This window comes from Mandrillus leucophaeus, unplaced genomic scaffold, assembly GCF_000951045.1.
Source record: "Mandrillus leucophaeus isolate KB7577 unplaced genomic scaffold, Mleu.le_1.0 Scaffold279, whole genome shotgun sequence".
NCBI lineage: Eukaryota > Metazoa > Chordata > Mammalia > Primates > Cercopithecidae > Mandrillus > Mandrillus leucophaeus.
Window position 1 is genome coordinate 978,324 of NW_012102909.1, and position 25,408 is coordinate 1,003,731.

The 25,408-nt window shown below is 34.9% G+C and overlaps 1 protein-coding gene across 1 annotated transcript in view; it reads left to right on the forward strand.

Annotated features, from left to right (window-relative positions):
* APLF (aprataxin and PNKP like factor) overlaps nucleotides 1-25,408 on the forward strand; it is a 96,695-nt gene that overhangs the window by 69,288 nt on the left and 1,999 nt on the right. Inside the window, exon 9 of the mRNA XM_011984996.1 lies at nucleotides 17,231-17,277. Within this exon, the coding sequence (XP_011840386.1) occupies nucleotides 17,231-17,277 (47 nt within the window). The remainder of the gene's footprint in view (nucleotides 1-17,230; nucleotides 17,278-25,408) is intronic.

A 25,408-nucleotide genomic window follows, 5' to 3' on the forward strand; every position in this document is an offset into this window, starting at 1 on the left:
ATGGATTACAAAGGATAACAATAGTCATGACAGTCGTACATAATGAAGAATAGGTGGCAGGATGTGTTATACTTTATAGTTACTAAAGCAGTGTGGTATGGGCACAAAGATAAAGTAACATGACCAGAACAGAATGGTACTTCAAAATAGACATATACATGTAAGGTGACATATTTATGAAAGGGGACATTGCAGGTATTAAGAAAAATGAATTTTTTCAATTAATTATAAGGGGATAAGTAGATATTCATCTGAAGAAAAAATAAAATTTGACCCTTATGTAACACCGTAGTCAAAAACTGAATTTCAGATGACTCATAGTACTAAATGTAAAAAACAAAGTAATATAGCTTTAAAAATAAATATAAGGGCATTGTTTCATGATCTCAGAGCAGGGATTATTTTCTAAAACAAGAAACAAAAAATAATTCAAATGGAAAACATTTAATTATTTGACTACATTAAAAGTTAGGTGTTTTTAATCCATCGGTACACAACATTAAGAGAATAGAAAAGTGCAGAGTAAGAAAAAATACATTTACAACCCACATAATTGACAGTAGCATCTATCTAGCACACGTGAAAAAATATTTTAAGTTGCTATTGCTTTTTGCTTAGTTACATACATAGCCTTTTTGCCCAAAAGGAAATCCAAATATTAAAAATATATGAAAAAGTACTCAGTGTCATTAGTAATCAGGGAAATTACACACACGTGCACACACACATAAACGTACAACCTTGAAGTAACTGTTTTCTCCTATTTATTCATTCAACAAATTTTTTTCCAAAGAATCATCAAATGCCAAGTGTTGATGAAACAGTGTTGAGATGTACTTGTAGAACAAACATACTTGTATATATTTATTTATATTTTTGGAACAAAGCCACCTTTCATAACTCATGTCGTATATAATAATTCATGGCACTGTGATGATAAGCCTTTTCATTTGTTAAAAAAAACTTTCGTAATGGAGAATTTTATCCATAAACACCAGTGGAGAGAATGTAGAATGAGTTCTAGTGAAATCCACCACCTAGTTTGTGCAGTTATCGACTCATGACCAATATTGTTTCATCAACCACCAAACCACTTGCTACCCCATCCCTGTATTATTTTTGAAGCAAATACCTAACCTCATATCTTTTCTTCCCATTTTATCTATGAGTATCTTAGGGTGTATCTCTAAAAATACATTATAAAAACCTACCACAACACTGTTATTAAATAAATCTTTAATATTATTCAGTATCCTGTCAAGTATCTACATTTCCCTATAGTGTCTTTTTTTTTTTTTTTTTTTTTTTTTTTTTTTTTTTTTTTTTTTTTTACAGTTTATCTGAATCAGGATCTGCTTAAGTTCTATATGGCAAAAGATGGCCATGTCTCTTAATTTATTTAATCAATAGTTTTCGTGTTTTTCCTTGCTATATATTTGTTGAAAAAAGATAATCATTTGTTCTGAAGAGGATTCCATCATTTGCATTTTGTTGATTGTATTTTCAGGATGCCATTAATCACATTCTCCTGTATTTCCTAATAATTTATAGTTTCAACTAGAGGGTTCATCAGCTATCAGTTCTAAAAATTGTGAAAGTTGCCTGGTCCTTTGAATATTGTTTCCCTCTTAGTCTCTAAAATGTTTTTACCTGAAAGTCTACTTTGATATTTATTAATGTTTGAGAATTGCTGTAATATCTATTATAATTATCATTATTGATTTATAATTTAATTCCATGTGGTTATATGGCAAACACTTTGGAAATTAAATCTTTGGAAATTTATTGAGATTTGTTTTGGCCCAGCATATGGGTGACTTTTATTGAACATATGGTATGCACTTACATGTGTATTCTCTAGTTGCTGGAATGGAAGTAAGGTTTTATAAATGTCAATTTGGTAAAATGGTTATAGTGTTTTCAGATTTTTTTATATATTTGCTAGTTGATTTTTTTTCCTGTGGTTGTTCTGCTAGTTACTGAGAAAGGAATATTAAAACCTTCACTATGATTGTAGGTTTGTCTATTTCTCTGCTTAATTCTGTCTGTTTTTCTTAGTACTCCAGCTGTAAATTTGTCCTCAGTGAAAAAGCCATAAAAGTGGGAAATTTACTCAGAGCTGTATCTTTCTTCCACATGTTGACTCTCCAGTTTCTGCTTGCTTTTGGTAGCTATCCACTGCCTTCCGATTATTGTTTTTAATATTTTTTCCAGAGTGTAATTGTTACCTGTCAGAGTGTTAGTCCAATACAATCTACTCTGTCATTATTGAAAGTGGAATTCTTGTTTTGTCTAATATAATACAACTACCCAAAGTTATGTGGTTAGTGTTTGTGTAATGTCTTTTTTAATCCTTTTAGTTTCAACTTGTGTTCTTATATTTAAAACATGTCTTTTATAAAGAGCATATAGTTGGTTCATTGGTGTTTATTTTTAATCGAGTCTAATAGTCTCTGCCTTTTAGGTGGAGTATAGAGTCCATTTACATTTTCTTTTTTTTTGAGATGGAGTTTTACTCTGTTGTCTTGGCTGGAGTGCATTGGCACAGTCTTGGCTCTCTGCAATCTCTGCCTTCCAGATTCAGGCAATTCTCCTGCCTTAGCCTCCCGAGTAACTGGGATTATAGGCGCTCACCACCACACCCGGCTAATTTTTGTATATTTAGTAGACATGGGGTTTCACTGTGTTGGCCAGGCTGGTCTCGAACTTCTGATCTCAAGTGATCTGCCCACTTCAGCCTCCCAAAGTGCTGGAATTACATGCGTGAGCCACCACACCAACCCCATTTACATTTAATACTATTAGTGATATATTTTAATTTTTACTTTTTTGTATTTGTTTTCTATTTATCCTACATATTCTTTGTTTTTTATTCTCCTCTTTTTGACTTATTTTGGATTAAGTGTTTTTCATTCTATTTTTTTCTCCTCTGTTAACTTTTCAGTAGCCACACTTTATTTCCATAGGCATCTGTGACTTATTACAATCTACCTTACTGTTGGTGCTTTTACCATTTCCCAAACCGTGCAGGAACCTTACATCACTTTAATTTCATTTACTTCCTCTTTTGTCTTTTTAAACCATTGTTATCATATAGTTATACCTTTGTGTATTAACTCACAAGACTTTGTAATTATTGTTTTAAAATTGTTTTAAGCATCAACATTCCCCTTATTTACATATTTATTATTTTGAGTGCCCTTTATTTCTTCCTAAACATTTATCCTTTCATCTGGGATCCTTTTCTTTTAATTTTAAAAACTTCTTTGGGTTTTTTTTTTTTTTTTTTTTTTTAATTTTTGAGATGGAGTCTTGCTCTGTGCCCAGGCTGGAGTGCAGTAGCGTGATCTCTGCTCTCTGCAAGCTCCGCCTCCCAGGTTCATGCCATTCTCCTACCTCAGCCTCCTGAGTAGCTGGGACTACAGGCGCCTGCCACCACGCCTGGCTAATTTTTTGTATTTTTAATAGAGACGGGGTTTCACTGTGGTAGTCAGGATGGTCTCGATCTCCTGACCTCGTGATCCACCCACCTCAGCCTCCCAAAGTGGGTTTTTCTTATAGCGAAGATCTACTAAAAAGAAATTCTTTACATTTTTGTGTGTCTGAAAGTGTTCTTATTTTAAATTTTTAAAGGCTTTTTTCACTAGGTACGTAATTCTAGCTTAGCATACTTTTTCTTTTATCATTTGTGTCATGCCATGGACTCTTGCATCCATAGTTTCTCTTGAAACTCAGTTGTCTATCTTATTATTGCCATTATATTTTTAAATCAATGTGCCTCTTCTTTCACCACTCTTAAGATTTTTATCTTTGCCTTTAGATTTTAACAGTTTAACTAACATGTGCCTAGGTATATTTTTCTTTGTATTCATCCTATTTGGGGGTTCACTGAGCTTTTTTGCAAGTTAATGCCTTTTATTAGTTTGAGGAGACTGCTTGGCTATTATCTCATCAGATATTGTGTCTATTTTATCTTTTCTCTCTTTCTTGTACTCCAATTAAACATATATTAAGCCCTTTGACCATGTCCCACATATTTCTTCTACTCTGCTGTTAAACCCATTCATGGAGTTCCTAGTTTCAGATACTGTATGTTCCAGTTCTAGGATATTTATTTAATTCTTCTTCCTCTTCCTCTTCCTCTTCCTCTCCCTCTCCCTCTCCCTCTCCCTCTCCCTCTCCTTCTCCTTCTCCTTCTTCTCCTTCTTCTCCTTCTTCTCCTTCTTCTTCTTCTTCTTCTTCGCCAGTTCTAATTTTGGTGAAACTATCCATCTTTTAATTCATTTTCCCCAATTTTCTACTCTTTTTTTAAAAAACATATTAATCTTAGTTGTTTTAAAGTTCTTATTTGTGAACCAACATTTCTGGTTCTGCTTTTTTTTTTTTTTTTTTCCTTGATTGTTGGGTCATATTTTTCTGCCTCTTTGTGTCTAGCAACCCTTTATTGCAATTCTAACATTTTTTAATAAAAAGAACTATAGGTACCCTAGATGTTATCTTCCATTAGTAAGGATACCACCTCTACTTGGCAGGTAGGGGCTAGTCATCTCTGTCCAGTCGGAAATTTAGACAGATAGTAGCTAGTTTGGAGTTTTATTAAAACTCAGTACACTTTTGTTTTACTTCTGCTTGTTTGGCAGGGCTTTCCCAACTTTCATGTGACAAGCAAGTCTCTGTATCCTTAGCTATAAAACTTTACCTGATTTCAAACTATACTCTAAGGCCATAGTCACCAAAACAGCATGGTACTGGCATAAAGATAGGCACATAGACCAATGGAACAGAATAAAGAACCCAGAAATAAACCCCTATTACTTACAGCCAACTGATCTTCGATAAAGCAAACAAAAACATGAAGTGTGGAAAGGATACCCTATTCAACAAATGGTGCAGGAATAATTGGCAAGCCACATGTAGGAAAATGAAACTGGATCCTCATCTCTCACATTATACAAAAATCAACTCAAGGTGGATCAAGGACTTAAATCTAAGACCTGAAACTATAAAAATTATAGAAGATAACATTGGAAAACCCCTTCTAGACATTGGCCTAGGCAAGGATTTCATGGCCAAGAACCTAAAAGCAAGCACAATAAAAACAAAGATAAATAGCTGGGACTTAATTAAACTAAAGAGCTTTTACACAGCAAAAGCAACAGTCTGCAGAGTAAACAGACAACCCACAGAGTGGGAGAAAATCTTCACAATTTGTACATGTGACAGAGGACTAATATCCAGAATCTACAATGAACTCAAACAGATTAGCAAGAAAAAACAAACAATCCTATCAAAAAGTAGGCTAAGGACATGAATAGACAATTATCAAAAGAGGATATATAAATGGCCAACAAACATATGAAAAAAATGCTCAATATCACTAATGATTAGGGAAATGCTAATCAAAATGCTAGTGATCAGGGAAATGCTAATCAAAACCACAATGCAATACCACCTTACTCCTGCAAGAATGGCCATAATGAAAAAATGAAAAAATAATAGATGTTGGTGTGGATGTGGTGAAGAGAGAACACTTCTACACTGCTGGTAGGAATGTAAACTAGTACAACCACTATGGAAAACAGTGTGGAGATTCCTTAAACAACTAAAATTAGAACTATCATTTGATCCAGCAATCCCACTACTGGGTATCTACCCAGAGGAAATGAAGTCATCATATGAAAAAGATACTTGCACATGCATGTTTATAGCAGCACAATTTGCAATGGCAAAAATGTGGAACCAACCCAAATGCCCATCAATAAATGAGTGGAAAAAGAAACTGTGAGATATATCTGTGTATGTGTGTGTGTGTGTGTGTCTGTGTGTGTGTGTGTCTGTGTGGGTGTGTGTCTGTGTGTATATGTGTGTGTGTGTCTGTGTGTGTGTGTGTCTGTGTGTGTGTGTGTCTGTGTGTGTATGATGGAATACGACTCCACCATAAAAAGGAATGAATTAATGGCACTTGCAGTGACCTGGATGAGATTGGAGACTATTATTCTAAGTGAAGTATCTCAGAAACTGAAAACCAAACATGTTATGTCTCACTTGTATGTGGGAGCTAGGCTATGAGGATGCAAAGGTATAAGAAAGAAAGACACAATGGGCTTTGGGAACTCGGGGAGAAAGTGGGAAGGGTGTGAGGGATAAAAGACCACAAATTAGGTGCAGTGTATACTGCTCGGGTGATGGGTGCACCAAAATCTCACAAATCACCGGTAAAGAACCTACTCATGTAGCCAAATACCACCTGTTCCCCCAATAACCTATGGAAATAAAAAAATTTAATAAAAAAGAAGATCTTGCCTGTCAACTAATTTATTCTTTTTGTGCTGTCCACTGCTGTTTATCAAAGACTCACTCAATTTAATGGATGTCATTAGTTTAAGGCACTTGTCTGAATTGGAACATTGGATACTTAATGTCCAGTGATTGCTGTTCCTACCTCTGACTCATTCAGTTCCTCTGATGAATAATAGGATTTTATGCAGTGCGTATTCCTGTTCTTACTTGTTGAAGAAAGCACTTATCTTAGAATATAAACAGATATGAATGGAGTCTATTTTCAGCCAACTTGGTGTAAGAATGTAAAGTCACACTCGTGTACATTGCCTTGGATTACAAAACCTTAGGCTGCCATGTGTCATGCAGATGAAAATGTCGGTGTCTTGATGTCTTTCAGAAGCTAGTGTCATTTTTTAAATCATAATGTTTTCTGAGAGGGAAGGCCTTAGGAGGTGTGTCAGTTATCAACTGTAAGTGCTCTCAGTGTAATATTGAATCTGCAACATGGCCTGTGTATGTGAAAGAACACAATGTTTTACCACAAGCACAATATCATTTTCTCAAGACATGTAGGTGATAGTGAGTAAATTAATAATTTTTTATTTGCTGATCCTGGTATGATCTAAAATTTTTTACTAGTTCCTCTTCTATTTTTGAAAAGTGTTCCAAGTCGTCATAAGGTTATCTTAATTGACAGAAAGTACAATCTGTCCTTGGTGTCTGCAGGGGATTGGTTCCAGGACCCCAGGGCATACCAAAATCTGGGGATGCTCAAGTCCCTTATGTACAATAGTATAGTATTTGCATATATCCTACACACATCCTTCCATGCACTTTAAATCATCTCTAGATTCCTTAAAATACCTAATAAAATGTAAATACTATGTAAATCGTTATTGTACTATACTGTTTAGGGAATGATGACAAGAAACAAAAGTCTATACATGTTGAGTAAGGATGCAATCACTGTAGGCCTAACTACATTTTCAATCTGCAGTTGGTTGAATCTGCAGATGCTGAACCCCGCTATGAGGGCTGACTGTATCTGCAGATGTACACTTCAAGCTGCAAGATAATGATTTTTAGAGACCTCTTAACAAAAAATAAGAATGTGTGTTGTTTATTATAAATCCAGATTCTATTTCATGAAGCAAAAATAGATCTTCATAAGGAGACCTCTGGTTGTCAGATAGTTAAGATTTTCAGAATCAGTCGTGGGATGCTATCAATCTATTTGTAGTTAAGAATAGTCAAAGTTGGCTGGGCATGGTGACTCACGCCTGTAATCCCAGCACTGTGGGAGGCTGAGGCGGGCAAATCACCTGAGGTCAGGAGTTCAAGACCAGCCTGTCCAACATGGTGAAACCCGGTCTCTACTAAAAATTAATTGATGTGGTGATGCACACCTGTAGTCCCAGCTACTCGGGAGGCTGAGGCAGGAGAATCACTTGAACCCAGGAGGTGGAGGTTACAGGGAGCTGAGATCACACCACTGTACTCCAACTTGGGTGACAGAATGAGACTCCATCTGAAAAAAAAAAAAAGAATAGTCAAAGTTGACAGCACCTTAATCCATTTTTATAGGTTCTGCATATATAGAAAGTAACTTATCATTTGCCATGCTTACAGTTCTTTAATTGTGTATAAGAATATGATCTTGGAAAAAAAGTATCTTAAATATTAATCACTTGCTACACAGTTTTATATATGACTTGGCTATAATTTTTTTTAAACTTCATTTAGAAATAACAGTAACAACATCAATTATATTCATGTAGGCTTGACAAAATTTACTGGAATGTCTTCTGTGGTTTTGTTTTTCTTTTTCATTTATTTTAATGTGCATTCATTTTCATAATAATAAATTTGTTCTTTGTTATATTTACTGTTAATTACACATAGATAAAAATTTTCAGAGTTCTTTTGGCATACATAGTAAATTGTAGTGATTATCAGGTAACAAATGAGTACTTTTTACTATTTTATGCTGGTTTACTTGATTTTTATTTAATAAAGACCGTATTTAAACATTTTCCTTTTTCTTCTGAATTTTGAGACCTAGATATGTGATAATAATGGGATTTATGGTTTTGCTTTGGGTTTTAAAATACATACTGAATTTCAAAAATGCAAGATAAACTAGTTTGTTTTGATGGGACAAAAATATAGTATGTTCATGTCTTCAATGGGTAAATATTGAGCATCTAAAGTGTTCTAGTCACTGATCTAGGAGCTGATGTAAAACAGTTCTTTTTTCTTTTTCTCTTCAGCTTTTATTTTGAGTTCTGGGGTACATGTGCAGGATGCACAGCTTTGTTACATAGGTAAACATTTACCACGATGGGTTGCTGCACAGATCAACCCGTCACCTAGGTATTAAGCACAGCATCCATTAGCTATTCTTCCTGATGCTCTCCCTCTGCCTATGCCCCCACCAGCCACCACCCACCACCCACCACCGACGGGACCCAGTGTGTGTTGTTCCACCCAATGTGTCCATGCGTTCTCATTGTTCAGCTCCCACTTGTGAGTGAGAACATATGGTGTTTGGCTTTCAAACAGTTCTTTAGGTTCATTTACAATCATGGTGTTAAGTTAGCAAATCTTTGGAAGTAAATACAACTAAAAACTATTACTCTGTTGTTGCTACCACTGTCTAGTTAATCTTTAGGTACTCCTTTATGACAGAGTGATAAAGTGTTTTTAAATTAGCACACTTAGGTTCTAGTTATGGTTATGCTAATTCTGTAGCATGACTTTGCATCAGCTAGTTGATTTTCCTGGGTTTCAGTTTCTTGTGAAAACATGAAAAATACAGAGGTAGATTGCTTGTGCTCTGGGGGGTCTTCAATTCACTATGGAGAAATCTAGAGCAGAGAGCAGTAGCTTCATATTCATAAAGTCAGCTCAGTTATGTGCGTGGCTACCCTTCCTTAGCCTTCTTTTCTGTCTCCTCTTTTTCTTCCGTACTTGTAAATATTACAGAGCCACAGGGCTCAGTTCTCAGATGTCTTCCTTTCTGTTCTTATTTCTTAGGTGAGCTAATTCAATTTAATGGTTCAGATTCATATGTTTAAATGCCTCCACTTTCTATAATAGGTAGATCAAACTTACCACCTCTAAGTCAGAACTCTTGATTTTTATCATGAAAACAACTCTTTTGCAAGTGTTCTTTACCTCTGTAAATAACTCCACCATTCACATAGTACTCAGGTGCTTCAGTAAGAAGCACCTTTGACTCTTCTCTTTCCTTCACATCACTCATTCAATCTATCAGCAGCCCTTGCCATTTTAACCTTTGAAATATAATAGGAGCCTGCTCATTTCTTAGGTCTCTACCTTCACCCTCTACCACCTCAGTCATAACCACCATCCTCTCTTGCCTGGAATACTGCAGTAGTTTCCCAACATCCCTGTTTTCTCTTTTGTCCTCATGTAGTTCATTCTCCTCATAGCAACCGGAGCAATTCTTTAAAGATAAGTCGTTTCATGTTATCTTCTTACTCATAACTTTCCAATGGCTTCCTATAACAAACTTTATCATGGCTTACAAGTTCTCTGACTTCATTTCCTACTATTTTCCTTTTTACTCATTCCCCTTGAAGTGTATCAGTCTTCATTATGTTTTTGTGTTTTACCCAATATCCTAGCTTGTTTTCACATCAGGGCCTTAACAAATGTAAGGACATTTGCTATTTCCTCTTCCTGAAGTGTTCTTCCTTCAGATATGTATGTGATATACTTCCTCAGAAATGCCGTCTCTGACCTCTCCACCTATACGTTCAGTCACTCTCTATGTCCCTCTCTTTATTTTTCTTCATAGCAATCACTTCCTGAAATTATAAATACATATTTGTTTCCTGTCTTATCCACCAGCATATAAACCCCGTGAAAGCAGAGACTCTCTGCTTGTTTACTACTAACTGAGTCTCTGGAACCTAGAACAGCGCTTGGCATATAGTAGGTATTCAGTGAATTTTTATTGATAGAGTGAAATGGATGGTAATAGGACTGTTTTATTTATTTCTGTTTAAACATTGTTTGTAGGAGCATCATCAGGCAATATTAGAAAGGGCCAAATTTTCCATTGGTTCATTATAATTACAAGGATTTATAACTTTGTCATAGTGTAAAAATTTATAAACCACTATGTCCTTACAGTATTTAAATATGCTGTTATCTAAATTTTTGTTACTTAGGCACCTACATCATTAAAATCAGAATAATGTTTTTGAAAATACATATTTTAAAATATAACAGCTCACAAAAATCTGATGTGGTTATGGTTGTATAGCTTTATGTTTAGATCTCAAACTGTTAATAATTAACAACAATGAAAAAAACAAAAAGGACTTTGAGACAGACTGAATTACAGAAAATGCCATTTGAGAAAAAGGTTGATGTAAATCTTTTATGAATGAGCTCTGATTAAGTAATCCCCTTCATTGTTAGGAAAAAGATCTTGTGGAATTTGGCATTGCCTTTGAAAGTTCAAATGCTCATATTCCCCCGAAGAGCTGTACAGAGTTGCCATTTAGCTTTGACTTAGGGTTACATGCAAAAGGTATTTTGTCTTGTTATGAAATAACTGACTTTTGAAAATGGAATATGCATAGACAGATGTTAGAAAATATTATATAAATGTGTGAGATATGACAGGGAAAATATTCAACAGGAATTTTATATATTATTGAAGGAAAAATTCAGCTATTTAATATTAATTGACAGTGATTTTTACTAGCACATAGGATTTCTAGCCGTTGTTGGATATCTTAAACTAAAATTGATTTTTATGTCTATCTGAATAACTGATATCTCTAAAATGCTTAATAGCGTACAGATTTTTATACACACTACTTTAACCCTTGGAACAATCTTATTTGAGATAGACAGTGTTATCCCTCCTTTTCAGATGAGGAAAGAGAGTTGGTTCAAAGGAGTTGCCCTAACTTGTACAATAATAAATAGTAGAATTTGAATTAGGCTCAGCTCTTCTGATCCTAAAATCTGAGCTCCTTCCACAACAAAATGCTGGTGATCCAAAGTTTAAATTGCCAGATGAGAACAGGCCCAAGACACTGTGGCATCTATGTCTTCAGCATTCGTGAAGGACTCCTGGTGTTTCTGGTTGACCTGAGTGATTGATTGACTAGAGCTAAGTGTCTTACAATGCTGAGCAGTCTGTATCTCAGGAATCTGATTGCAATAGAGTCTGATTAATATGAGTGTATTTCCTGAGGAAGTAATATGCAGTGTTAATGGCAGGAAATTCTGACATATTTTAGTCTTGGGTTTGTGTAACATGATTCAATGAGTACTTTGATTGTTAACTTTATAGGTGTGAGTGCAGAGCAATTTCAGCACATTGACAGTATATTTAACCTAATGAGAATAGCCATTCTCTGGAATATATCCCACAGAAAAACTGTTTTTCAAAGGGTAGCTTTCTGAAAATCATTAAAATCTATAGATTAGGGTTTACTAAAAATAAAAAATTATAAGTGTTAGCATTAACTCGAGAAAGTTTTAGTCCAGAAATTATTAGAAACTGTTTTTTGTACTCCAACCAATGAGCATTTTAAACTTCTGGTTTGTGTTGCAAATGATGGAATCCATGTAAGTGTCCATCAGTGGATGAAGGGGTAAAAAAAATGTGGTATATATACACAATGGAATATAATTCAGCCTTTAAAAAGATAGAAATGATATCGTTTGTGATAAGGTAGATGAACCTAGAGAACATTATGTTAAGTGAAATATGCCAGGCACAGAAAGGCAAATACCACATGGTATCACTTATATGTAGAATCTAAGAACTTCCCACGCATAGAAGAGGAATGGTGGTTACTATAGGCTGGGAGGAGGGGTGGGTTGGAGAGGTATTGGTCAAAGGATACAAAACTCATTTTGAAAACTCATGTGTAAGATTATTTTAAAACATTTTTTGAAGGAAAAAGGTTGATTATATTCTAGTAGATGGATTGATCTGTGAAAACTATAATTGAAAACCAGCTGGAGAGAGCTACATTTGTAGGTGCTATGAAAGACATTAAAAAGTTTAAGAAAAATCTCATGCCCTCCAGCTGCTCATTTGACAGATGATAGAGATAATGCATACATGTACAAGTGTGTGTTTGTGTGTGTGCTGAAAATTTAGATGATAGGACAAGAAATGGCATGGTAGGTACCAAGTGGTAAACATAGACAATACATTCTGGAGCTATTTCCCAGTGATTATCAAAGTTACTTTCATGAAAGAGATATGATTTGAACTTAGGTAGTAGTACAGAGTTAGAATATACTTGGCAAAAAAAGCTACGAACAAGTTCCTAAAAACGAGAAAAAATCACAAAGTACTCCCCTAGAGTAGAAACAAAAGATTGAGCTGCTAATAAAGGTTGACACTGAGATTATGAAGGACCTTGAAGGAAAAGGTAATTTAAGAAATTTAACTTTCAGAAGACTCAGTTTATCATTTAAATTTTTATGTAAACTAAACATATCTAAAATTTGTTTTTGAGTGTGTGATTTTGTGTGTGATAAACTATCTTTTCTGTTTGGGCTCATTTTCTTATTAAAGTCCATCTATTCTGTGAGTTCTATTTATCATCAAAGAGAATAAATACTCCAACAGCAAATTTTTGAGCCTGTCATAGATATTCTTTTCCTTCAGTTTTGGTGAAATAGCTAGCAAAGTCTTACTGATATTATTTCTTTTGCTTTAGGTTGGAAGTTCATTGTCCAGTTGAAAAACACCAACTCAGCTAGTTTCTTTGGTCTGCATTACAGTCTTTTACCTGTCTTTTTATGAAAAGAGCAAGTTCTAGGAAAGGATGGAAGATTCTCAAAGAAGCAGTTTTCCCCTTCTAAGGGAGATGAAAACCTGTACATGTACCTGAAATTTTTTCCCCATTTTTAAAATATAAAATTTCACATTACATTTTCTGCTCTTCCTTTTTGGAATGATTAAATGTAACACTTCTTTCATAGTTTTTTGTTCACTTATTCTGAAATGGCTTGCCTTTTCCTACGTAGTATATGAGGTTGGCAGATGTAGATGGTGCATACGAGTGCAACTGTGAATTTTTTCCAAGGTAATAGAGAATGAGGAACTACCTTCTGAAACTTTAAGTTGAACCCCAGTCCCCCACTTTGTGATACTCTGTCTTCACTTTCTCTTTTTAAAAAGTTACTCTCCTTTTTAATCTTTCTGGCCTGACAACTGATGTCAGCAGTTGTTTAATTGGTATTTGGTGCTTAAACCATACTTGAGTCTCTAACTCCTTAGGTTTCATTACTGTACTTTATTTAAAAAGCCTGACATTTAGTTACTTGAGCATTTCTAAAGCAGCTTTTGAAGTAGCAAACAATTAAGACTATATTTAACTTTTCAGTTATCCTACTTAACTGTTAAGGGCAAAGCAGGAAAAGAGAACTGCTTGGTACCTGAAGCAAACATATTAAAAGAAGGAGGAAAAGCCTTATTCTGAAATGATTATAGATAGATAATAACAGTAAGACAGCCATACAGAATGTTAACACTTGAAAAATCTTGATGAAGTTTTATGGAATTTCAGTATACTAGTCTTGGTTGCTTTTTAAAGTAGGTATGACATTTTTTCAAAATAACGTGTTACTGGAAATAATCTCAAATGACTAGTAACCATTTTTTCTAAAGTAAAGATGAAAAATATCTTTGGTATTAATGTTCCTCATTTTTATCTTTCTCCGTTCCTGATGCCCAGCATTAATTATACTTTAATAAAGACTGAATTTAATTAAGTCAGTGGCCTGCACCAGCATGGTCAGTGTAGGAAAGATCTTCCTACAAATCATCGCCATAGCTTTGTTCATTTGCAGCTGTCTTCACAACTAAGTTGTCCAGCTTATTTTTTTCAAGTTTAAATTTCTTTTTCATCAAAAGGTCAAATTTGGGTTAATTATGCTAAACACACAATCTTGTATAGAATCTTTTTTCCACTTTTCAAAACTGTTGAATTAGGACCTTAATTAACTGTGGAGTTACACTTTTGCACTGTGTTTAATGCTCGCATTGTAGGAAAAGTTACCAGAAAGAAGAGAGATTAGGGATGAGTGTCACACTGACACAAGGCCTGGCATGTAATAAGTATTCTGTAACTGTTTCTTGAACTAATAATGAAGGAATCAAAGGCTGACATTATTTATTTACCACCTACCAAGCCCTTAGATTAAAGATTATTGTGCAGTATCTCATGAATCCTCACAACAGCTTCGTGTGAGTATGGGTTCTGTTGTTATCCCCCTTTTACAAATGGGAAAACTGAAGCTCAGACAGCATGCACGAAGGTGGCTGAGTTAGGATTCTAATGGGGTCTTTCTGACTATAGTCACTAACCTCACACTTTCAATCATAGCATTTCTACCTATAGAATGTTTTACTTCGTTTGAGAGTCACTTCATAAGAAAGAGGGTGTTTAGTTGTTGGTTTGGGGAGGATTAATTGTAATTAATCTTGGCTGAGGAGAGAGGATCTCCCTTTTCTTGGTTTTTGAATTGAAACTGTTGTCCAATATGATAGCCACTAGCCACATGTGGCTGTTTACATTTAAATATGAATTAACTAAATACAATTTAAAATTCATTTTCTCAGCTTTATTACCCATATTTCAAGTGTTCAGCAGTCACATACAGTTAGTGGCTTTATTGGACAACACAGAGCAAATTTCCCTCATCACAAAAAGTTCTGTTGGATAGCATTACAGAGGCTCCAGGGTTATCAGTTGAAACTCTTGAAAGTAACACTACTTAAAACCTATCTTGGAAAATAGATTTCATGATTATTCCAGCTCTCAAAAGCAGTAACACTCTATTTTTCTTGGGTTGTATCAATTAATTTAAATTTGTATATTTGTAATTACTTCCTATTACCCAACAAATTATGATGGAGGGGCAGGAAATTAGGATGGACTGAGTGACCCATACCTGCAGTCCTAGCTATACTCAAGAGGCTGAGGTGGGAGGATAATCTGAGCTCAAGAGTTTGAGGCTGCAGTGAGCTATGATTGTGCCCTGCAGTCTAGCCTGAGTAACAGAATGAGACCTGTCTCTAAAATAGATGGATGGATGGATGGATGGATAGATAGATGGATAGATAGATAGATAGATAGATAGATAGATAGATAGATAGATAGATAGATAGATAGACAGACAGACAAAGGAAGTTAATATTTGGAGCAAATATAATAGGCAATACTGGAAACAAGAAGACAAATATTTTTCAAGCAGATGGTTCTGTGTTGTTAGAAATTATTTTACTTTGTTTACTAATATCACAATAGTGTCAAAGGCACAGAGGAAATACAATATTTTTAAAGTATAATTTTTATTATGAAATATTTTAAACACATTATACTTTTTTAAATGGTGAAAAAGCAGTTGGATACTTTTTTTACAATAGACTCATAAAGGAATTTATAAGTGGAACATTTAATCACCTGATTATTTCAGAAATATTTTAAGAATGTAGTCCACAATTTTGCCTGGACGTCTGTCTTAATATGGTCATCACCCAAGTTGGAAAGCACAAACCCTGGGCATGAACTTCATCTCCTTAGGCTCACATTGCTCATCTCTCACCTGGAGGAGGCAGAGTATCTGCTCTGAGATCATTCCTAGGACATATTTACATCCTATGACTCAGACTAGGTTCAGGGCTAGAGATCCACTTCCTGAGACTGGCCATTTTTCTCCATTGCAGTAGATGTGGAATTATAGGGTTGAATGGGAGGATTTATAGAAAAATTTAAAGTTGTATTTTACCTGTTATATAATTTTTTTTAATTGCCTTACTTGTCCTATGAAAAGATTTAAAAAATGAAGAACAAATGTTATTTTGCCTGAGAAAGGGAAGATTTAAGGCTTAGCTTAGTTCCTGTGCCCTAAAAGATATATTATAAGGAGTATTTCCTGTCTTCACAGAAGATGTTATTATTATTCAGTGAAAAAAATGTTTGTTTAATGTCTACTTTGCTCCTGCCCCCAGACTCTGTCTCCTTAGGGGCAAGAATGTGTATCTGGTTAAATATTTTATCCTCAGTGCCTGCTTAGAGCCAGATTATAGTGAAACATTCAGCCAATATTTGCTGAATGAAAAAATGAACATTTGTCATGTAAAAATAATAACTCCTGACACAGGTATATTTGAAAGTTGTCACCTCAGCACATATCTGTTGTTAGTGTACCCCAGCTCTGCTTCGTCAGTTCCCTAAGAAAGGGGTACCAGACAGTTTGGTCATGATGAACCAGTTGCCTTGGATTTTACTGCTGGAACATTTGGAAAATGTCTTGTACATGTAGGGTACCCAAACATTTGTTTAACAAAATAATAGAAGGGATCGTAAGTACGTGTAATCAAAAATAGATCTTCAAACACTAATTTTTGTTTGACTCCAGAATATGTTATCTGAATTTATCAACAAAATTAACTTTTGTGTTTTTTTCATAACAAGTGATTGGTGTTCTTTTGAAAGAATACTGCTTTCTTTAGATTCAAGAAGAGCCTTAGAATTTTTTAATACTGTATGCACATACATACTTATATACATATTTGATATTTGTGTCATGAGTTTTGGATTCTGTTTTATATTTTAATATATGTGATACATGACAGTTTAGAAATATGATATATTTTGGAAATACATATTTTGTCTTTTCCATCTTTCTAGAGTATAAGTTCTTGAGGTAAGAACTTTGTCTTCTTCATCACTCTATCTTTGCATCTAGAAATGTGCCTGGCGTGGAGTAGGCACACAGGAAATATTATAATTACACAACAAATGCTTTTTCATAAGAGGTCTATTGGATCCTAAGTTTGTTTGTAAGTTAGTCAGTGTTCTAGTTTAGTATAAATAGTCATCAATTTTTAGTAATTGGAAGACTAGCTCTTATTTTTGCATTCTTCTTTCAGGAAGAATCCTCAGCACAAGATAGAATATAGACATAGTACGCTTCCAGGTAAGTAATTTTACTTCAGGAAATTCAAAATGAAACCTTTAAGTGGTTCTCCTGTTAAACCTAGATAGTTTCCAGTTATTGTGAAAATATTTAAAAATCTCTGCTTCTGTGAATTTGTTGAATTGCTGATTTTAATGATTTTTCTTAAAAAAAAACAAAAAAACAAAAAAACTGCAACCCTTTGATATAGCAAATGCTTTCCCCATTGTCCACAATATATATTTGCCTTGTATCTCTTAGGATTCTTTTATTTGCAAGTACCTGAAAACAGAATCTTAAACTGGCCTAAATGATAATTGACCTCTATAACTAAAACATCCAGAGCTAGGGCTGGATTTATATAAGCTATGTTGCTTTGGCTCATTAATAATGTCAATAGTGTCCCCCAGGACCCAAATGTTTTCCTTCATTCTGTCTTTAGAGGGGTCATTATCATCCTAAGGCTGGCTCCTCTTCCAGTGAGGGACTTTATGTATCCTTATTCAGCTGGGACGATAATCACCTGTAAAGAGCATAAACAACTTTGACCCTCATGATTCCTGGGAAAAATCAGAAAATTCACTTTTTATTACTGGATTAGATCACATTCTTAACCTTGATCCAGTCACCATGGCCACTGATTAGTTTGTACCACTTCTGAAACCAGAGTGGAGTCACTTTCATCAGAACCACAGCCATCTCCAATAAAAGCTAGAGCTTTGAGGAAGGGAGGAGAGGGGAGAGACACCAGAGAAGCAACCATCAAATGTCCATCTCTCCTACTTACCTCAATCTGTTTTACCTTGTTTCTTATGCTTCTAAACTGTAACATTTTTCTTCTTTAATAAAATCTGGCTTTTTCATATCATTCATATAATACAGAGGCTGATTCAGCACATAATATTTCTGCTCACAGAGTGAGAAAATAAAATGCATACTATCAAGGCTGTGCTCACTTGATTTATATGTGCATACAAACAGCTGACTTGTAATCAAGTAAGTGATGAAAGTAAATGATTTCACTATACAGGAATTCCATTTGATATTTCTTATTGAAACACACTTTAGTGCTTTAGTACTCCAGACATAAAAATATTCCCTTTATCTGAGCTAACATAGTATGGAGGTTACATGTTATATATTATACTTTCTTTACTGTGCTCATATCTCATGATGTGGCAGTTATGGTAGTTTAAGTGTCTTCCTTTCTAGCAATAATGTAATTGTATTTGATTAAAAGTATATATTGTTCACACATTGTAGCATTGTCCCATGCAAGAGCATTTGACACATTTATATAACCTAATAGAAATAGGAAATATTTACCTAAAAACTATGAATACATCATATAGCATAGTTAAAAATATCTGAATTTTTGTTGAAAATTTCTTGAAATTATTGAAGTATTTTTTTAATGAAGAACATATTTTAAGACAATTAACTTTTTAAAGAAAAACTTCATTTTATTGAAAAGATCATTTTTAATAGAAGTATATATATTTTAAAGGAGTAAGTTTAAGGCTATAGGTTTAGTCTTATATTTTTAATGTACTTTCAGAAGTTGCTATGTGGCAATATAGCCAGAACATCTCTTACCCTACAAAATCTAAAAATTGTGGATTTTGAGTATTTCAAATATTAAATGTTGAGGTATCATTGTATTTTTCTGATTTAGAGATACCTAATAAAGAATTCTAACATACTTGTTTTTCTTGTATCCCAAATCATTAACAGTACCCCCAAATATTAATCTCAGCTATGTATTGATTCATTTACTCACACATTCACATATTCATTTGTTGAATGTCTTCCACGTGAGAAAAGCTACAGAGAGATGAGAACCAGCTCATAATTGTGGTTATGGGAACCAGCTCTGGCTCTCCCCACTTGCGGTGAGATGCTCTGAAGTCTCTGGGGAAAGAGAGGGAGTACTTTCTGCTGGGGATTATCAGGTAGACTTGATATGAGAATTTTAAGTAAAAGTTGGCCTTTGAGAGGGTAGGATTTCAATCACTTTTGTTTCTTTGCTGTGTAGGAGGTTGGTATAGGACACCACAGGCAAAGTGAATAATAGATCAATCAAGGACTTCAAGGTAGAAGTGTTGTAGTTGGAGTTAGCAAGTGGATCATTTTAACTGATGTGGGAAGTTAAAATCTCTATAGTTGCTTTGAATGTTGCTAAACGGGTGTATTGAAGCTAGATTATGGAAACTCTCTATGGCCAGACCAAAGACATGGGCACTTTGGCACATAATGATGAGCCAGTATTTTACCAAAATCAAGCTGGTGATAAACAGTTTGAATTAGAGAGGGGGAAGCCTGGAGATTAGTTAGGTAGAATAAAGGGCTAGAACTAGGGCAGCTGTCATGAACATGGAAAGGTTGGACTGGATATAAGAGGGATTTTTGAAGGATGAATCAAGAGGATTTACCAACTAATCAGTTGACTATGATATGGGGATGAGGTAAATGAAGTCAGGATGACTCAGGATTATAGTACACATTATCAGGAGACTGGACAAGGCACACGATAGAGAATAGGGTGAACTAGGGAGTTTTGTTGTTTTTGCTTTCATTTAAACGTTGAATTTGAGGTGGGAGTATCATAAGAACATATATAACAAGATAATGCAATTATTAATACAGTGCCAACATTAAAATAACTACATTAAACTGTTACTGTTTAATTTCTGATTTGTAATACCCCTAAAACACTTTCATCTATAGAGTGCTTCTATACATGTAACAGTTTATATAGTGCATTCTGTTTCTTGTAGGTTTGACTCCTGTCATTTGTTATGTTTCTTGTATATATAATTGGTTTAAAATTTTATTTAACTTTCCACACTTTTTCAGAGTGCTACAATGTTTGCACAAGTTATTGAATGCTAAAGTAACCAGTGCCAGGAAGATTTTGTTTTATTCTTTTTTAGCTGCCTCACCTGTTGACAACATTTAAAGGAAATTATCATCAATATTTTATGTAATTATTGGGGTCCTCCTTTCTGGCCTCTATTATTATGTGATATGTATTATTCTAGGTGATTGATACCATTCATGACTGAAAATTTAGAATGGTCCACTGGGCTGGGCACGGTGGCTCACGCCTGTAATCCCAGCAATTTGGGAGGCCGAGATGAGCAGATCACGAGGTCAGGAGATCGAGACCATCCTGGCGAACACGGTGAAACCCCATCTCTACTAAAAATACAAAAATTAGCCGGGCACGGTGGCGGGCGCCTGTAGTCCCAGCTACTTGGGAGGCTGAGGCAGGAGAATGACGTGAACCCTGGAGGCGGAGCTTGCAGTGAATGGAGATCTCAGCGACAGAGTGAGACTCCGTCTCAAAAAATAAAAAAAAAATAAAAAAAAATAAAAAATAAAAAATGGTCCACTGATAGCTACTTTAATGTTTCTCTATTTCTACAATTGTATACATGTACGTGCTTATATATACTCTTTTATTCAGAAGGTAAAACTAAAAGATCTAGAAAGAAAGCTATTAAGGAGGCTTAGTGGGATTTACATGAAATTCTATAAACTGCTACTTAATGTGTAGAAAACTAATGTATGGAATATGAGAAAGCCTGATGCAATGGAATTATAAAAAGAAATGAATTTTATATATAATAAAGTAGATCAGAAATATACAAAAGCTAAAATATAAATACCAACTAGTTGCTTAGTGCATTTTTTAAAAATAGTCTTTAATAGTAAAATGAAGCATTATTAAAAATGTTTGTTCTTGTAAATATAGTAAATTTTCAGCTTTAGGAATATTGAGCCGAAATATTTATTTACCTAATAAAAATTAACATCCTAATTAGTCCTAAGATTTAATAGAAAATTAAAGAAAATAAAACATGAAGAATTATGAGTATTAAACTATTAATCTGCTATGGAGCGCCTGTCATCTTAGATCTAACACCAAAAAACTATTGGTAAAAATCTGCAGTTTGGCTGGGTGTGGTGGCTCATGCCTGTAATCCCGGCATTTTGTGAGGCCAAGGCAGGAGGATCGCTTGAACCCAGGAGTTCACTACCAGCCTGGGCAACAGAGTGAGACCATATCTCTACAAAAAATAAAAAAAGTTAACCAGTTGTGGTTATGGGCACACCTGTGGTCCCAGCTACTTGGGAGACTGAGGTGGGATTATCGCTTGAGCCCAGGATGTCAAAAATGCAGTGAGCCATGATTGTGGCACTGCACTCTATCCTGGGCAACACAGCAACACCCTGTCTCAACAAAACAAAACAAAACACTGCAATTTGAAAAGATTTTTCTCCATGCAAAATCAACATTTCTTCTGGCATGTATGTCACACAGTATGCTCTTCAATAGTTTGAAGACTTAGTTCTTGAGATAAGAATTAATGGTGAAATTTTAAATTGTAAAAGAAATATTAGACAAAAATTTGGAATTGTCATTCTCATAAATTCCTCTGCATATAAAAAATCAGAAATTACCATATTCTAATCCCATGTAGTAAATAATGTGTTATTTTAAATATGTTAAAGATTTTATTATTTTTTCTAAAAGTTATCTTTCATAATGGTAGTTCAGCATTACCCATCAGTGTTTACAAACCAGTGACAGCGTATTTCACCAGTTCTGGCTTTAAGTAGTCAAGCTATCAATCCCTGTCCACATTTCATTTTACTTCACTGATTTGTAGAGAAAATGAAGGTTCCTACTGGGGCCTTAAAATTAGAACTCTGGAGTTAGAAATATCTTTGTGATCATTTAATCGAATGATTTGTAGTTTAAAAAGTAATTTCTGGCCAGGCGCAGTGGCTCACACCTGTATTCCTAGCACTTTGGGGGGCTGAGGCGGGTAGATCACCTGAGGTCAGGAGTTTGAGACCAGCCTGACCAAAATGGTGAAACCCTGTCTCTACTAAAAATACAAAAATTAGCTAGGCATGGTGGCGGGCCCCTGTAATCCCAGCTACTCAGGAGGCTGAGGCAGGAGAATTGCTTGAACTCGGGAGACAGAGGTTGTAGTGAGCCGAGATTGTGCCATTGCACTCCGGCCTGGGCAACAAAGTGAGACCTTGTCTCTCAAAAAAAAAAAAAAGTAATTTCCATTAGGTTAAGTCACTTGTTCATTGTCATGAGCTTGTTTGTAACACAGATAGTTGGACTTCTAACACCTGGTCTAGTCCTCTTTCTCTTAAACTACGCTATTTTAAAGAGTCTTTTTGTTGGGTAAGATGTGAATGCACATGATCACATAACATGTGCTAATGATCTCGCAATAAACAGTTTCCTTTCAGATTCAGAAATCACTTAACAGCTTTAAAAGAAAAACAGATAAAAAGCCGGAACAACTTCCGGTTCTTATAGACAATCAAATGAGATCAGAGGTAACTAGCAGGAAGAAATTTGTAAGCATTCTAGGCAAAAACAGAAAAGACTTATTTCTTTCAAGTTTGCCTTGACTTAGAAGTGTTAACCCAAATTTAAAAAAAAAAAAAAAAGCTTTCTAAGATAAATTTACTTGGGAATATTGTAATGAGAATACGTGTGTCATTGTAAAAATCAGTATTCAGAGTATTTTCCAGGTGAGTAAAGTTTAATTTTTTTTTTTTTTTGGCCCAGTTACACTGAAAGGCAGAAATGGATATTTCTCTAAAAACACCTTCAGATTCTACTAGCAATTTTTAAAAAAGGAAAGTCATCTAGGTAGCATTTGTTTTACATAATATTTAAAGTTATTAATTGAATTTTCCATAATATAATCTATTAAATAATTGGTCCCACAAAGATAATCACATATCAGCATTTACAACCCTGTTATGAAGGATCTGTGTGACACCACTAACAAAGGACACAGAGCTGAATTCTAGAGCTGACTTTGTGTTCATGTCATGACTTGGCTCTTCAGGTGTCTTCACTTAAAGTATAAAGTACCTGTTCAGATGAGTTAAGGTGGATTAAATTTGACTACTAGCTACGTTGAATTCTGTTACAGATGGTTTTGTTAGATTCTGGACTTCTTGTTAGAAGAACATTAATGTGTAAAGGTAAACATAAAATGTAAGTGATGATAGATATGAGCTTTTTTTTGAGTAAACAAACAAAATTATTCCGATTAATGTGGCCTTACTGCCTCAACAAATGAGGCTTCTTAATAAGTTGCTAAATATTTCCAGGGTTCACTGAGGCTTCATTTAGCAGAATTAAGGTCTTTTACATAATTCATTATATTGACTGGCAGGCTAGTGATCAAAAGTGTAGGCTAAAATAAGAAGGGTTTCTGTAAAACTAAAGATGTTCAGTAGTTGATTTGCAAATGGTTCACTTATTTATATTGATATATTCCACAAATATATTTATTAAGTGCTCCCACATGTTAAGCACTGTTGTCTGAGCTAAGGACACAATAGAAACAAAGCCCTGCTCTTGCAGAATTGTACACAGATGGGCAGTGCACACACAAGCAATTATTTGATGTCATGTGTTGATAATTAGAAGAAAAATAAGCTGTGTAGGAGGACAGAATAGCAAGGGTGTGTACATGGTATGGGGAGTGCCATGTCAGAAAGGATGGTAAAAGAAGCACTCTGATAATTTGACATTAGAGCCAAAGCTTGGAGGAGGGAGCAAGCCAGGTGATTATCTAAGGAAGAATATGCCAGGCATTGGGAATCATGAGTTTAAAATCCCTGGTGATGACCATGTTTGTACTGTAGGAATAGCAAAGAGCAAATACAATTGGAACAGTGCGAGTAAACAGAATGGCACAGGATGAGATCAGAAAACTACTAGTGAGCTAGTTGAGTACAGTCTTCAAAGCTGAGACCCGTAAATAAAGACTTCAGATTTTATTTAGAGTGAGACAGCTATTGGAAGGTTTTCTGACTTTTTTTGTGAAGAATAGACTAGAATGGAAGCAAGGGAGACAGTTAGGAGGATATTGTATCCAGGAATAAAGTGGTAGTACTGGGGCCAGGGCATTAGAGTGGATGTGATGAGAAGTGGTGGATTTACTTTGCAGGTAAAGCTAACAGGATCTCTTGAGGTGTTAGATGTTGGGTTCTCGGTAAGGGATATTCAAGGATGACTACAAGATTTCTTGCTAAAACAACTAGATGGTTGGATGATTAGAGAAGTCATATATTCAAGACTGATAAATAGAATGACCAGATCTGGCTGAAGCAACTAAAGAGTTATGTTCTGGAAATGTTATATTCCAGGTGCCTGTAAGTCATCCAAGTACAGATAATGCTTAGGTATTCAGATAAATGAGTCTGGAATTCAGGGCAGTAGGTCAAGGCTTAAGATGTGAATTTGGGAATTTTGGACATAAGACTGGATGAAATCATCTAAGGAGTGAGTTAGAGAAGAAGTTCCAGCTCTAAAAAGTTAGAGATTAGGATGATGAGGAAAATCCAGCAAAGAAAACTGAGAAGGAGCAGCCAATGAAGTGAGCAGAGAACCTGGAGTTGTTTCAGCTTTGTATCTGTTTTTCTTGTAAAGCTGCTAAGTGATTTCTGAATCTGAAAGGAAACTGTTTATTGAGATATCATTAGGACATGTTATGTGATCTTGTGCATTCACATCTTAGAAAAGAAAGTTATGTGTGTAAGGTACTTCCAAGAGGAAAATTGACAAAAATAGAGATATTGATGTTCTTTCCTTCTCACTCCCTTTCCCAACTGCAAACTGCCTTCCAATTTTTAAAAAACGCATGTTATTATTTTAAAAATATGGGTAACTGAGATTAGACGTAAAACATGCCCTCAAGATGTTTACAGGAGCTGTGTATACAGATAAAGGTAATGCAAGATTTTCCTTAAGGAACTGGTGAGCTTCCTACTATAATGAGAATTGTGCAAGTTATTATATTGCCTTTTTAGCCGTGGCTACCAAGAATCTTGGGGATAAATTTGATGCTCTATTTTTAACAATTGTGTTAAAAATTGAGATTATCATATGTGTATTCTGCTTTTTATGTTTTTTATTTCTACCTTTATTAGCATTTTATTATTATAAACTGTCTCAAATCCTTTCTGGAATGAGTACTGATATTAAGAAAAATATAAATATGGCCGGGCGCGGTGGCTCAAGCCTGTAATCCCAGCACTTTGGGAGGCCGAGATGGGCGGATCACGAGGTCAGGAGATCGAGACCATCCTGGCTAACACG